This window comes from Galleria mellonella, unplaced genomic scaffold (genome assembly GCF_026898425.1).
Source record: "Galleria mellonella isolate WM207_F2 unplaced genomic scaffold, CSIRO_AGI_GalMel_v1 utg56, whole genome shotgun sequence".
Classification (NCBI taxonomy): domain Eukaryota; kingdom Metazoa; phylum Arthropoda; class Insecta; order Lepidoptera; family Pyralidae; genus Galleria; species Galleria mellonella.
In genome coordinates, this window is record NW_026442117.1 from 1,800,642 (window position 1) to 1,818,353 (window position 17,712).

The following is a 17,712-nucleotide window of genomic DNA, read 5'->3' on the forward strand; positions in this document are numbered from 1 at the left end:
TAACGGTATAAGCTGGCAGAGTGACCAGTGAGGGATAATAGGTGAGGATGGAAAGGCAGGTCAGTTAGCCCATCGTAATGAATACACTTGCAATTTAGCACGATAGTTTCCAGGGGGGACCACAAAGAGGTCGACCTGTTAGGGTATATTGTTAGCAATGGGCAATCCTGTTGCTGCCGTGAAACAATTGTTTACATGGCTGTGTTTCAATTTGAAGGGTGGGATATGGCGATGAAATTACAGGCTGTAGTAACCCAGCACCTCAGTCCAGGGAGAAAGGGATTGTTAGAAATTAAATCTAACTTCTCCATTAATAGCAATAAACCTTATCAGGTCGACCTCCTCGCGGTTCTCTGTGGAAACCATCGTGTGTAATTCTAGTATAATCCGTCACGATGGGCTAACAGACCTGCTTTCATCGTCACCTATCATCCCTCATTGGTGCCCCGCCGGCGTATACCGATAGCGCAGGCAAGGTTATCATTGCATTATCACCCATTAAAAATGCACCTTAGTCCTCAGAAATGGCAACGCATGAAGTTATTTGACACAGTATACTCTGTTATGTCCATCGTACTGTTCATGTCTATAGGCGACTGTTACCACTTCCCATTAGGTGGACTGTCAACTTGTTTTCCATTATTAGTTGCATGAAAAACTAAGTCGAAACTTTAATTCAAATCCTTTTAGTCATTTAAAAAACATCCGCAATCGAAACGCAATCTCTAACGCATGATGATTAATGACGATGATGTCAAGGCTCTGTAGAGACAAACAATGGTGATTTATCCATAGATTGTTTGTAAGTATAATGACGACAAATGAATGTGTCATTCATAACATACTCTGTTTCTTTGCAAACTATTGCTATTATTATTTAACAATTATTGTTGTCATGTGGTCCCGGCATAGAATGGGCCACCCCTTCCTTACCTATGGGTGTCGTAAGAGGCGACTAAAGGAACTTAATAGTCAAGAAATGGGCAGCAGCGTCCCGCTTAAAATACCAAAGCCTTGCTTGTTGCCAATCTGCCAAGAGTGACAACTAATGGCAAAACCCCCTATGGGCTATGTTCTGCAGTGAACAGGCTGATATTATGGTGGTGATGATGATAATTTATTGTTGATTTATTAACTATTGGAATTTAGCACGATGGTTTCCAAAGGGGGACCACGCGGAGACCAACCTAACAGGGTTTTTTTGATGGGTGAAAATAGTATGGTAACCCCGTCTGCGCTAACGGGGAACGCTGGCGGAACACCAGTGAAGGGTGATAGATGAGAATGAAAACAGGCCAGTTAGCCCATCATGATGAATTCATCAGGAATTAACCATGATAGTTTTCAGGGAGAACCGCGAGGAGGTATATTGCTAGCAATGGGATTCTCAGTCTCCATTACTAACAATCCCTTTTCCCCCAACCTTACAGGGTAACTGAATTAACATATTTTCAATGGAAGGTAATAGAATGATAATGCCAGCTGCGCTAATGGAATACGCTAGCGAGGCACCAGTGATCTGAGAATGAAAACGCAGGTCATACCCATCGTGATGAATACACCTGGATTACAGCACGATAGCTTCCAGGAGAGACCACGTGAAGGAAGACCTGACAGGGTGCATTACTAGCAATGGGACTGGTAGTCCACATTACTAACAACCCTCCCCCCATCAGGTCAGTTGGCCCATCGTGATGAATTCACCAGGAATTAATCGCAATGTCTTCTTTTGGAGACCGGTCGTTGCAAAACTCCTTATATTTTATTATTAAACTAGCGACCCGCCCCGGCTTCGCACGGGTGCAATGCCGCACCGCTATGTCCCTGCATTTTAAATCTGTAATATCTTTGGAAATAATCATTTAAATTACATGCTGTAAAGGGTCATATTGATTTATATTAAATGGACAATGTAATTAAGATACTTAATTGGATATAAATGAATGCTGTATTGCTTAAAATCACTTCGTAAATAAGCCATTTTTCCACGTAAAATGTAAAGGATAAAAAATGGTTATTGTGGGTTATCCTTAAGAGATAGACATATACCATCGTGGACATTTTTGTTGACCTTTTTAAGGTATACAATACTGTAGTACATTATTTTGATTTATCTCGTGAGGTTCAGCCAGCGTTTGCAATGTAAGCGCAAAAAATGTGTTTATTTACGACATCATAGTAGAAACTTCTAAATTTATCAACCTTTCTTTACAATATTATGCATGTATTATACATATAAACCTTCCTATTGAATCACTCTATCTATTAAAAAAACGCTTCAAAATCCGTTGTGTAGTTTTAAAGATTTAAGCATACATAAGGACGGACAGACAGCGACAGCAACTTTGTTTTATACTATTATATATAGTGATTTTTATATAGATTTACTTTTAAAATGTTTCATATTGTAATTTCGATTTCGTATCATTTGACAACGTCTGTTCTTGTCTTGTTTATTTGCTGTACAATACATTTTATCAGGGAGAAAGGGATTGTTAGTAATAGTTGTTGGTTAGTCCTTATCGCTGTCAATATCAGGACGACCTCCACGCGGTTCATCCTGGAAATTATCGTGACTAATTTATCGTTGTATCCATCACGACGGGCTAACTGACCTGCCTTTCCATCCTCACCTATCATCACACACTGGTGCCCCGCCACCGTATACCGATAGCGCAGGCGAGGTGACCATTCATTTTCATCTATTAAAAAAATGCATATTACTTTTGGATTGATCTCCACACAGAAAACGTCGTGAATAATTCCTGGTGAATTCGTCACGATGGACCAACTGACCTGATTTCAATTTCGCCTATCATCGCTCACTGGTACGTGCTGGTAGTCCGCCAGCGTAATCTGATAGCCCAAACAGGCATCGCATTACACATTTATTGATTAGAAAAAAAACAGAAGCAGCCATATAAATACAGATGTTTAAAAACATTCAGTTCGTAATTTAAATAGATGGATAGACATTTATTATTGTAATACACCATACATGAAGGGCAAACACCATACAGACAACAAAACTTATAACTAATTGTAATATGTATGTATGCATACATATACATACATATTACACCAGAGGGAGACTTTGTACAAAAGTCGATTGCATGGATACCTCTGTCCTATTTGTGTTTCTGCCGTAAAGCAGTTGTGTTTGCATGGTTGTGTTTCGGTTTGAAGGGTGGAATATGGCGTGAATTTACAGGGTACAGAGGAATAACACCTGAGTCCTCAGGAATGACAAAGCATGGGGGGTATCATGGGCGAAACAGTATGTGCGTGCACTGTTATGTCCATAGTGCTGCTCATGTCTATAGGCGACGGTTACCATTTTCCATCAGGTGGGCCGTCAGCCATTCTAAGTCGTATAAAAAAAAACATACATGCATATACATATCATATCTGTCACGCCTGTCTCCCATTAGAGTAGGCAGAAACAATGGAACGCCAAATGCTTCGATTCAAACAAACCTCTTTCGCTTCCTCCACATTCATCAATCTTTTCCATACACGCTCGCCGGTTACGGGTACTTTCAATTTGGCCCTTTTTCAGCACGTCGCCTATTTGGTCAACATACGTTTGTCTAGGGCGGCCCCTACCGTCATCTACATGAAACACAATCTTATAACATTTAGTAAGTATAATGGATAGATAGATCCTTTAATTTTGTAAATTCCGTGTACAATATTCCAAGTTGGTCGAAATAAATGATTTATTAATATAAAAACGAGACGAGATGGGGTTCTTCAAAAAGGGGGTAAAGAGGTTTCTTCAGGATCGGCTACGCACGCGTAATACCTCTGGTATTGCAGGCGTTCATAGGCTACGGTAACCACTTACCATCAGATGGGCCGTATGCTTGTTTGCCACCTCAGTGGTATAAAAAAAAACGGTAAACTCCAAATGTAATGTAAGTATAAATAAGTCAATTTACACAACGCTAAGTTACTTTTGTTACAACACGTGTATATATATGTACCTATGTTTTGTAACTAAATATGTAAGAGAAAATAATAACAAATAGCCAAGGTTATCAATTGCAAAAGGGTGTAGGCATTAACAATTACGCTGTGGCCTTGCTGGCGATGCAATACAGTAATCAGGAATTGTTCTTTTAACATCAGAGTTTATACGTGCCCTGTGATCCCGGCACAGATTGGGCTATCCCTTTTGGAACTCGCACTTTGCTTATATGAATTATATTTTTCAGATAGTATTTGGTCATCTACCTATCTGTCTATCTATCCTACCATATGTGTAGAGAGGGGGAAAGGGATTGTTAGTAATGGAGACTGAGAATCCCATTGCTAGCAATATACCCAACCAGGTCGACCTCCTCGCGGTTCCCCCTGGAAACTATCATGGTTAATTCCTGATGAATTAATCATGATGGGCTAACTGGTCTGTTTTCATTCTCATCTATCACCCTTCACTGGTGCTCCGCCAGCGTATCCAGTTAGCGCAGGCGGGGTTACCATACCATTTTCACCCATCAAAAAAAAATACCATATGTGTAGCTTGTCCCACAAGGGGATTTTGCAGTAGTTGCCACACTTGGCAGGCGGATTGACCTATATACCTACCATATATCGTTCAAATATTAAATATTCTTTTACTCAAAACTTGCTTTTAGCCCGCTACTTCGTTCGCGTGGATTTCAAATGTATGAAAACTAATTAAATACACAATATATCGGTTTTTAAGCTCCAACTTGAGGAACACAGTTTTTGCTTGATGCAGGATCAAAAATACATACAGACACAATTTCTATAAATTATTATTGTTTTAACTTCTATTACCATTAAGACCCGCTATATACATTTTTCTTAGATATCGTTTATTCTAATGTAAAAACTATTGGTTTAAGTGTAATTAGATCGATAGAGCTCTACTAGTATCGAAATAATTCATGATCCTTAATCATAAGCGACTTTTTTTTGATGGGTGAAAATGGTATGGTAATCCTGCCTGCGCTAACGGTATACGCTGGCGGAGCACCAGTGAAGGGTGATAGATGAGAATGAAAACAGGCCAGTTAGCCCATCATGATGAATTAATCGGGAATTAACCATGATAGTTTCCAGGGGGAACCGCGAGGAGGTCGACCTGGTTGGGTATATTGCTAGCAATGGGATTCTCAGTCTCCATTACTAACAATCCCTTCCCCCCATGTCATACGCGACTGTGACGCGAGTTTGAGTTTGACTAAGTCTCATGAATAAGAAATCTTATTTATTGTTTTAGTAAGATGTAAACATCAATGTACTAAGGTCCATTCAAATCCTTTAGGTGTGGTTTAGTAAAAAAAATCTTTATAAAGTTCCTCATTTATAACACTGTAAGGAGATATTTACCCAAGTTTACATAACTGCAGATGGATTGGATACCCCGGATATTATTGCAATATTATGAAACGTAGCTTTACTCATCTCAATGGTATCCATAGCAACCGCCCGGTACGGTCGCTACGATATCATATTTCGAAATGGATTTTAGTATCTTATCTGCCTACAATCGGTTAATGAACCCGCAAGCGCATGCGAAGTCAAAGCCCCAGATACGATTGCCCTAGTTTAAGTAAATTTAAATAGTTCGAATTAGACTTCAGGTACCTGGAAAAATTCTACCATTCTACTTTGTACAAAAGTCGACTGCTTAGGTACCTCTGTCCCATTCGTGTTTCTACCGTGAAGCAGTTGTGTTTGCATGGCTGTGTTTCGGTTTGAAGGGTGGGATATGGCGTGAATTTACAGGGTACAGAGGAATAACATCCGAGTCCTCAGGAATGGCAACGCATGGTATCATGGGCGAAACAGTATACTCTGTTATGTCCATGGTACTACTCATGTCTATAGACGACGGTTACCACTTTCCATCAGGTGGGCCGTCAGCTTGTTTGCCATTCTAAGTTGTAAAAAAAAATTCCCCATCGACCTCCACGCGGTTCCACTTAAAAACCATCGTGGTTAATTTTTATCGAATTCATTAGGATAGACTAACTAACCGGCTTTCATTCTCACCTATCATCCCTCACTGGTGGCGGGGGCCAGTGCATACCGTTAGCACAGGCGGGGTTACCATTTCATTTTTGCCCATTAAAAAAAGGACTTCAACTTCACTCGTATACGATTAACAAATACATTGAAAGCGGAGTAAAGGAATCGTTAGTAACGGTTACTAGTGGCCCTATTGCTAGCAATATACCGTGTCAGATCGACCTCCACGCGGTTCCTCTCAAAACTATCGTGATTTTGATATTCTTAATAATCAATCATCACTTAGTACACCGCGAGCGTATACCAATAACGCAAGCGGAGCACTAGTGAATAATGATGGGTGAAGATGGCAGCAAGTCGGCGTCTTCATTTCACTTATCATCATCATCATTTCAGCCTTTAACTGCCCATTGCTGAATATAAGCCCCTCTCTTATGGAATTTTGCCAGTAATTGCTACGCTTGGCAAGCGGATTGACAACCGTAGTTGGGCTTTAGAAATGTTTTAAGAGAGAAGCTGCTGCCCATTCCTCGCCTTCCCTTATTTGCTTCTTACGACACATTCGGGAAAGCAAGGTGGCCTATTCTAAAATATTAATAATATTATAAATCTATTAAAAAAATTACATTAAATATTTTAAACTTGAAATATATATATATATATATATATATATATATATATATATATATATATATATATATATCATCATCATCAAGACATCAAATTCATCATCAAATAGCTTAATCAAACAGACTTGACCGTCTATGAACCTATTTAGCCAAATACAGATGTTTACTCACAAATCCAATCTCAGCAGGCGGGCCGGTGACGTCAGCGATGCCGACGCCGACGCGGAGCGCGTTAGATGCGCACGCGCACACCAGCACGCATAAAGCATTCCTATACATCATATCTGAAAACAAAGAAACGTATTATCTTAAACAATTATAACATAATTGTCCTAATTATAACATAATGATGGACTGTGTTCTATGGAATTGTTTGGAATGATGCCCACAGCCATATTTTATCATCGCATCACTTGCCATCGACAGGGAATTTACCCTCACACGCTTGAACCTAAATGGTCACGTACAGTGCAGTATTAAAGGATTTTTTCCCCACGAATGCTCAGGCCGTGGAATGAGCTCCCTACCGAGGTTTTCCCTAGAGACTACAGTATGGGGCTCTTCAAAAAGAATTAGTTTTATATCACTAAGGTGACAAACGTTACGAGCATACGGCCTACCAAATGGTAAGCGGTTACCGTAGCCTATAAACGTCTGCAATACTAGGTGTATTACGCGCGCGTTGCCGACCCTGAAGAAATCTCTTAAATATTAAGGTTTCTTCAGGATCGGCAACGCGCACGTGGCACCTCTAGTGTTGCAGGCGTCAGGTTATCATCTCTCTAGGTTACAGTAACCGATAACCATCCAACGGGCTTTATACGTACGTATAAAGCGATATACGATTATTACGTACATACGTACGGATGATTTTTACGCAATACGGCGCAAACGAATCGTTTCGCTGTTGGGTAGAGTGTGTGTTAGCTCAAACAGTGTCCTGAAGACAATTGCTGGTAAAATGGACTGTCCCATCTGTATTGACTTGGTAATAAATGATAGAGACTTGTTTAATATTTATTGGTTTAATTATAGGGACCGACATTAGTACAGAATGGTGACGACATATCATGAGAGAGGAAGCGACATTAGTGATGCGCCGTTCCATTAGTGATGTGACCTTAACTACTTAAATCAATATTCATAACATCCCCCTTACACGAACAAAGTCAAATGTCTGAGTAGATGTTATAATTACAAATACAAATTTATAAATTATATCTTAGTGGTGGCTTAATCAATCTGCCTGCTCTAGAATACTTACATGACGTATCAGTTAGAGACCTAGTTGGTACTGATGGTGAAGACATAGACTGTTCTATTTCAGTATGTGTGACTGTACTCGCTGTCTGAGATATTTGCTCGGACGCTGGCAACGTAATGTGTTGAATAAAATTACTAAAATATTGGGTGGGACAGGTTATCAATGCAAGAGCATTATGACCGCTCATTTACTAATATAGGTTAAGTCAATTTATAACTAACAAAATGGACCTTATGTAGTCTGATTAAATAAATATTATTATTTTTATTATTTATACTTGCTTTCCATCTTCGTAATATAAAAAAAAAATTTATAACAAAAAAAAATTTTTTGTTTGTTTTATTTTGTGTACCAAAAAGAGGTTTTTAATTCATTTGTTGCTATATTATTTATTTATTTTATTTGTTGTAATTTGCTACACAATTATATGGCCGACACAAAACCCTTATAATCTAAGTCTGAAACGTTTTTAATAATAGTTTCTCCATTCAATAGGACTTGCTCCCGTGTTGGTCACATATTAGTTTTCTAACAACTAAAATTGCATATAAAAAAATGTATCTCAGATAATAACTATAAATTAATCACGCGAACATTAAATGCAATGTAAAGCTAGCCATTTATAGACATCTTGCTGTTCGCATGCACTATATTTTATTATATATTTTAATATTTTATTTAACTGTATATTTGTTTATGTATTAATAGTTGTAGCACTTCAGCTGCCCGCTAACGAAATGCTTTCTCACTGTACTGGGTTGACTGGAAGAGATCTCTGTCAGAGATAAGTGCACCCTTGCTCACAACATTTATAAATACATTATTTTATATGTATATTACAAGTGCAATAAAGAATATTATATTTTATTATCTGTCATCTTATTAATTCATTTATATGTCTGGTTAGCATACTTATTTCTTGAGATATCTAAAAATTTTATAACTTTCTGTTTTACGTATACATATGAGCAGTATTTATTATATTTTGTATGTATTTGTGTAGGTGTTTATATACATGTATGCTTGTTTCCATCGTGCCTCCAATCTAATTGTTTATAATTACTCCTCTCCATACAAAAGTTGCCTGGAAGAGATCGCGTTTAGTAATAAGATCGCCCATTGTTTTCTTATTGTGATTATTTCTTGTAATTGTTTGTAACTATAATAACTATTGTAATCTTTTGAAGGAAACAATAAAGAGTATCTATCTATATATAGACATCACAGTATACAACGTGACGCCCTCATACACTGCGATTTAGCAATTCTTGAGAACTTCCGTATCTGGTAATTTCCTTATGAACATATAACTGTTATCGTTTAAATTCGAATACTGTACATTGGCATTGTGATGTGAACGTCGCAAATTATTGTAAATTCAAATTAAAATCATCTTTACTCAAATAGATCTGTTTACAAGTACTTTTATATCATTTTTTTTAATCTAGCGCAGGGTTCAAAAAGCTGTCATCTATTGAGAAGAGCCCGCAAGAAACTCAACAGTTACTCTTTTATATCTCAGTTAACATTATATGCATTTATTTCAATGTCTAAAATTACATGGTTGTCAAAAGCCCGTGCATGATCGACTAACACCATGCACATTTGTCATTCAAGTAATTGTTTAGTGTGTAACAAATAAACTTTATTCAATAAGTTATTTTTAGTTTTAATCATATTAAAAAGCAGATCCAAAATATCCTTCGGTATCTTTTTATAACATTTAATGCCCATTCCCATAAAATACCTATTAATTTTTTTTTCTAAACGATACTTTGAAACAACAAATTTGTATTTGTATCTAGTGTTAAGGTTATTAAGATCGCTATAGTGTGTGAAGCCTGTTACCTTACCCACCCAAACACTTGACCAAAACTACAACCAACAAACCAACGTCCATAATACTCACACAATCTCACTTGGCTTCATAAACAATCATAAACATGAATATTTGGCCAACTCATCGCCAATAAGTTGCAAACAATATATATTTGGCCAACATAATGTTAAGTGAACTTCCATAGCATTTGTACAACTCAGTGTCTGGTCATTTATAAAGCCAGCGGGTCTACCATGAAATGGAATTCCAAAATTTCGGACTCAATTTCGTGTTTTTGTTTATACCAAAATCGGACCAATAAATGGAGTTGAACATTTCGTTCGTCATACATCCTATCATAAAAGTTAAAAAGAACAATATTTTAACATTTTTAATATTTCCAAAACGGCATGTATTATGTAATTTCAACATCAAATTTCTGTTTCGTTTGGCTCCGAAATTTCGGAAAACATTTCATGGTAGGCCCTCAGATTTAATGCAAAGTCGACGCCAACAAGTCAACGCTCGTAACGCCTACTGACATTGATATGTGACCTGCATTATAAACCCAAACACCAACCAACTCAACGCCAATAACCTCTAAAACCCGGTGTATAATTATCGCATCTATTATTAACCTGCATTATCTCAAATCGTCATATGGTCCCGGCATAGAATCGGCCATCCCTTCCTTTTCCGTGGGTGTCGTAAAAGGCGATTAGGGGAATTTAATGATAGAGGGATAGGCAGCAACGTCTCTCTTTACAACAGCTCCAAAGCCTAACTGCGATTGCCAATCTGCCTGCCAAAAGTATCAACTACTAAATAATCATTATAAACGTAAATACTTGACAAATCTAATATCGATACGCCAACATACATAATACCTACATAAATATTTGTGGTTTGACCTGCATTATGGGCCCAAATATACGGCCAACACAACGCCAAGCCAACATCCATTCATAACATCTTCCCAACCAATAAGCGCAGGCCAAACACCGGTTTGATCTGCATTATGAACCCAAATATTGGGCCAAATACACGCTACAATATCTGTAATACCTACAAAACCCGTTACGAGCGTACAGCTGAGTAATCACAGTACGTGATATGTCGGTTGATTCAGATTCAACTAGCGGCCGACATTGGCACCTCACCCTTCCGCCGACGTGTTCTGGTTTCAAAAACATTAAGCTGGAGTGGACCATGACCTTATAGAGAGCGGAAACTATATTGTAATGTATATGCATATGACTGTTTCCTTATCTATGCATATGTAAGATCGTAATAAGATCAATCTTGGTACGTACTTACATGAAATCTTATCTTATATTTGCCAGTGGACTTGATTCTCAGGTGCTATTTCTCTAAACATATCTCTTAAATGAAAATCTTTATTATTAAGACTAATATGAAATAATTTTCTAATAGATTTAAGTAAAAATTATTATAAATTATAGTTTATAGTGGTCTATAAAACAATAATTTTGTGAAATTATAAATTAAAATATTAAGAGATAAGTTACATTTATTATTACATTTAAACGGATTATATATATATATATATATATATATATATATATATATATATATATATATATATATATATATATATATATATATATATATAAACTGCTCAGCCGATTTTTATAATATTTATATGGGACAACAATCTCTAAGTACTCGTATATCCTTCCAGATAAAAAAAGATTTTTCCAAATCGTTATAACTAAAGAAGTTATGACAATAGTATCTATTACATTATCTATGATTATGAAGTAAGAAACATGTAAAAAAATACCTACAACCGAATGGAGAATCTCCCACTTTTTGAAGTCGGTTAAAAAAATAAAGGATCCTAAATATTATTGTAAACTAACATCAATTCTATTGGGTTAACAAACTCGAACGTTCGACCTTGTTCTCACTTCACAAGCAATTGAAGAGTTTCGAAGGTGCACTATCCTTATAACCTTTTTTTTTACAACACAATCAGCAAACGAGCATGCGGCTCACCTGATAGTAAGTGACTACCGCCGCCCATGATCACCCACAACACTAAAGTCATTGCAGGTGTGCTGCCAGCCTTTTAAAAAGGAATATGCTCTTTTCTTGAAGGTTATGATGTTACCTTACAAGTCTACTGTAAATTCACGTTTTATAATGTTTAAATAGGTCGTCATCATCAAATCAGCCTTTAACATTGTGTTTGACAAAAAAATCTACTTCAATCTTGATAAATCCAGTTATTTTAACTTATAAACTAAATTACTGAACCGATTTTGATAAAATTTCCATGGACCAGGCAGATATCGTCTAGTTACGAGAACAATTTTATAATATTAATAAGATAGCTCACCGAGAGAAAGGGATTGTTAGTAATGCGGACTATTAGTCCCATTGCTAGCAATATACCATGTCAGGTCGACCTCCGTGTAATCCCCCCTAGAAATCATCATGCTAAATCCCAAGTATATTCATTACAATGTAGCCCATCTGACTGACCTGCCTTTTTCATCCTCACCTATCATCCCTCACTGGTGCCCCGCCGGTGTACACCATTGGCGCGGGCGGGATTTCCATTCCATTATCGTCTATTAAAATAAAACACCTTAGTCCTTAAAAATGCCAACGCATGGGGGAAGGGATCGGTATCATGGGCGAAACAGTATACTCTGTTATGTCCATGGTACTGCTCATGTCTATAGGAGGCGGTTACCACTTTCTATCAGGTGGGCCGTCAGCTTGTTTGCTATTCTAAGTTGCATAAAAAAATGAACATAAATACAAATTATTATTGAATTGACATGACCTCTGTACCGCCCCACCTGACCTCTACATTGACGTAAAATTATACAAATGAGTCTAGAAAGTTCAAATCTAGATTGTGAACTAGTGACCTCACGTAGCAAGATCAGCTCAGAGCAATGCAGTACGAAGTAAAATTTCGGGTCAAGGTGAAAATAACTCGTAATAACAGAGACACGCTTATAGTTACGCCCAGTTGCGTTCGGTGATCGGAGATTAATAAGGTTAAATAACACCAAGTGCGGTCATCTTTAGGATGGGTGGTCAATCACAAAAGCGCAGGCGAAGCTACAAATCCATTTTCATCCATTAAAAAAAAAGTAGAAATGCGATGTAATACGTGAAAATAAAATGACCAGAAACAAAATATCGAGTTACTTCATGGTTGTAGATAAATGGCTAAATCGATTTTGATGACACCTGATGAATTGTAGCTTTTTTAATAATTACAACGAGGAGAAATATGCTTATGGTATACCCTTAGATTATTTAGATAGAGCATCGAACCTCAAAAACGGGTAAAATTTTTGTCAGCTAATTGTCAAATTAGCTGCTGTTAACTGTCCACTGCTAAACATAGATCTCCCCCTATTGGGGAGTTTTGCCAGTAGTTGCCACTTTGCAGGCGGGTTGGCAACTGCAGTTAGGCTTTTGGTGATGTTTTAAAAGGACGCTACTACCCATCTCTCTACCATTTTTTTTAACAAATGAAAATGAAATGGTAGCCCCGCCCGCGCTATCGGTATACACCGAGGAGGCACCAGTGCAAAATGATAGGTAAGAATGAATGCAGGTCAGTTGGCCCACCACGATGAATTCGACAAGAATTAACCGTGATGGTTTCCAGGGGGAATCGCGTGGAGGTCGACTTGAGAGGGTATATTGCCAGCAACGGGGCTATTATTTTTAATAGATGGTAATGGTATAGTAACCTCACCCGTGCTATCAGTATACACCGGCGGGGCACCAGTGAAGAATGATAGGTGAGGATGAAGTAGGTCAGTTAGCCCACCGTGACGAATTCAACAAGAATTGTTCACAATAGTTTCCAGGACGAACCACGTGGAGGTCGACCTAATAAGGCATATTGCTAGCAATGGGGCCGTCAAACTCCATTGCTAACAATCCCTTTTCCCCCTAACGGGGCTATTAGATCTCATTACTAACAATCCCCTCCCCCCTCCATCCCTCTCTCACCATTAAGTTCCCTTAGTCGCCTCTTACGACACTCACAGACCCTTCTATTCCGGCGACACGGCAGACGGTAACAGTTATATAAATGGTTAATTCGAGAAGACACAAAAGCGTATACCAATACTAATAAATAAGTATTATGCCATCTGATTTATGAAAACTCTCGGAATTCAACCTACTTTCTCCCAAATCCAAATACGTAGGTGCCATTACAACTGCGCATCGACACATCAACCTATACGTGGAACAGAAGACTGTCAGTGATAGGGTGTAAAAAACCCATTACTAGCAACACACTAGATACCAGGATGGAAAATTCCTAAATCCTCAATTGAACATCTATTCATGCTGATACCCATACCACAGATAATATAATACTATTAGCCCATACTTTTGGGTTATTAGCAATGTGTACTAGTCTCGATGCTAACAATATACCCTGTCAGGTCGACCTCCACGTGGTGCCCCTTGGTAACTATCGTGCTGAATTCCAGGTGTATTCATCACGATGAGCTAACTGACCTGCCTTTTCATTCTCATTTTTTAGACTTTGTACAAAAGTCGTTTGCTTGGGTACCTCTGTCCCATTCGTGTTTCAACCGTAAAGCAGTTGTGTTTGCATGGCTGTGTTTCGGTCTGAAAGGTGGGATATGGCGTGAATTTACTGGGTACAAAGGAATAACATCTGAGTCCTCAGGATTGGCAACGCATGGGGGGTATCATGGGCGAAATAGTATACTCTGTTATGTCCAGGGTACTGCTCATGCCTATAGGCGACGGTTACCACTTTCCTTCAGGTGGGCCGTCTGCTTGTTTGGCAATCTGTTGTATAAAAAAAAACTCACCTATCATCCCTCACTGGTGCCCCGCCAGCGTATACCGATAGCTCAGGCGGGGTAACCATTCCATTATCACCCATTAAAAAAAAATTCCATACACTTAACATAGGTGGATGCCCATTCCATCTTCAAATATAAAAAAAACTAAATGAATTTTATTATCTTAATACAAATACCACTACGCATCTAATATTTGACTAGGGTTGCCACCTGTAAAATCAACATAATACTCGTATTATGTATAATTTAAAAAATCTCTCGAAATTATAATTCGAATATGGTATTCTTTACCAATATTTTCAGTGTATCAGACTTATACTTTAGTTTTATTACAATAAATTTTGTTCTACAAAAAAAATAACGACTTAAACTGTGAATACAACACACATACACCATCAGGTGGGCCGTATGTCTGTTTGCCATCTCAGTAATATTTAAAAAATACATATCGATGAACAATGAAATGTTTTGTATACATATATTAAGTTCGTAATAATAATATTTAAATTTTAAAATTGAATTTTGAGTTAACAGTAACCAGTTTTTGACTCAGCAAAAAGACAGCGACTTCAATTAATTTTAAACATTGGCGTTGCTTACTCATAAATTACAATCGAGACTTAACGCGACGCGATTACAGGTAAATAGTAACTACAGACATACGCGATTGCCTCCATTTTATGGTTATAGACATTTTTTTTAAAGTAAAACTGAAATGGTAGCCTCGCTTGCGGTATACACTGGCAGGGCACCAGGGAGAGATGATGGATAAGAATGAAAGCAGGTGAGTTAGCCTATCGTGATGAATTCCACAATAATAAATCACGATGGTTTCTAGGGCTAACCGTGTGGAAGGGGGAGAGGGGGGGGGGGATTGTAAGCAATGGAGTTTGCCAGCCCCGTTGCTAGCAATATGCCCTATTAGGTCAGGATATGATGATGATGATGAATGGGAGACAGGCGTGACAGATATGTATGTATGTAAATTAATAAGTCGTTTAAAAATACAATTTATTTTAAAACTTTATCAACGTTCACATACACACTGTATCTATTTAAAACCAATTAAGATTCTCTCCAAATGTATTTAACATTTAACATTAGAATCTAAATTGGAATATATAAGGAAGACGTTTTACAAGGTAAATGAACACGAGAATTTTTAAATTCGGGGCACGACGGTGACAACCCTAACTACATCACGCAACGCTGCTCGTGAAACAGGAACAGAATGTATCCAACCTTGAACTTGACCGGGTCCGGGGTCAGTGCTCTCTAATGTGGTGAAGGAATGGATAATCACTTTCGTGGCCATTGACTAACTTATACAATGCGATTGTCTTTTTAACCGACTTCGAAAGTGTAATTGTCAGTTTAATTGTATTTTACGTGTGTATGTCACGTGATATTCATTTGTAAGTCGAGTAGGAATATACGTAACGTAAATTGGGGGGAAAGAGATTGTTAGTAATGGAGACTGAGAATCCCATTGCTAGCAATATACCCAGCCAGATTGACCTCCTCGCGGTTCTCCCTGGAAACTATCATGGTTAATTCCTGATGAATTCATCATGATGGGCTAACTGGCCTGTTTTCATTCTCATCTATCGTGACCCTTCACTGGTGCTCCGCCACATATTGTTAGCAAGGGTTACCATACCATTTCCACCCATCAACTAAAAAAATATACCTTTACGCTAATGTGTTGAAAACTTCCCTCTCTTTGAATTCTTAAAAATATTCAAATATGGAGGTTTTCAATTCAGTTGTATTTTTTTATGTTTGTTGCCTTATAACTCCGTCAGTTGTAAACCGATTTGGAAAATTCTTTTATCCGAAAGGATATATTTACAGATTAGTTCCAAAGGATATATTTACAGATTGGTCCCATAGAAATATTAGCAAAATCGACTCAATAGTTTAGTTTTTTTATCAAAATAACTGATTTGACCACAATTAAAATAGATTTTTTTTAATAGGTAAAAATGGCATAGTAACCCCGCCTGCGCTATCGGTATACACTAACGGGGCACCAATGAGAGATGATAGGTGTTTTTCAAGGATGATTGCGCCGAAGGCAGGTCCTGCTTTAGAAGGTCGAACCTGAAATTTTGGGTATATTGCTAAGAAAAAGCAGATGGGACACGGACAGATCCGTATTTCTAACAATCCCTTCCCCTCAGTAGGAAGCTGATGGCCCACCAGATGGAAAGTGGTAACCGTCGCCTATAGACATGAGTAGTACCATGGAAATAACTTAGAGTATACTGTTTTGCCTATTTTACCCATATGCAATATTGCCATTTCCTATTTAGGACTCTAAAAGTGTATATTCCTCTGTACTCAGTAAATTAAATTTTACCGTGTGTAACAAAACCAATTACATTGATTTCTAAAAAACTGACTAACACAGCCATGCAAGTTTACAGAAAAAATAATGCTCCAAACGGTTGAAACACGAATGGGACAAAAAATACAAGCAATCGAAAACTTTTGTACAAAGTCCAGAAACAAATACAAACAGACATTCTCACAAACCACTCCACCAGTCACCACCACCAGCGGTCATCTATTTAAAAATGGAATGATAATGGTATCGGTTAACCCCGCGCTATTCGGTATACGCTGGCGGTGCTTGAAAAACTAGTGAAGGATGATAGATGTGAGGATGAAGCAGTTGTGAAAATTAGCCCATCGTGACGAATTCAACAAGAATTGTTACACATTGGTTTCCAGTCGGGGAACCACGTGGAGGTCGACTTTGAATAACGGTATATTGCTAGCAATGGGCCTGTCAAACCCCATTGCTAACAATCCTTTTCCCCCTAAGGTCATCTATTAGGCTACAATGGAAATTACCTTTACGCAAAAAAAATCCATCGAATTGAAAACTTCCCTCTCTTTGAATTCGCTTAAAAATATAAAGAAAGATGCACATTTCACAACGGTAATTGCCATCTACCGTTGGACTTTCATCATTTGCCATTTAATGCAATCGTATACTCAACACGGATAGTGTTGTGACCACCGCGCCAGGACTAATAAATGGTTATCGATAAACAAGTGGATTCACTTTAGCAAGAAATAATGGATTTGCATAACAGTAATAATAATACCCACTAAAACACTGTGTGGTTTGCACAGAATAACAGC

At 37.8% G+C, this 17,712-nt stretch overlaps 1 protein-coding gene across 4 annotated transcripts in view; it reads right to left on the reverse strand.

Moving 5' to 3' along the window:
• Positions 1 to 17,712, reverse strand: part of LOC113514784 (neutral ceramidase) — a 51,431-nt gene that overhangs the window by 20,576 nt on the left and 13,143 nt on the right. For 3 of the 4 annotated variants that reach the window (XM_052899089.1, XM_052899088.1, XM_052899090.1), the window contains exon 2: positions 6,804 to 6,916. In XM_052899089.1, the coding sequence (XP_052755049.1) occupies positions 6,804 to 6,916 (113 nt within the window). Of the gene's footprint in view, positions 1 to 6,803; positions 6,917 to 7,896; positions 8,099 to 17,712 lie in introns of those variants that run through there. The other variant, XM_052899087.1, reaches the window with a different exon arrangement.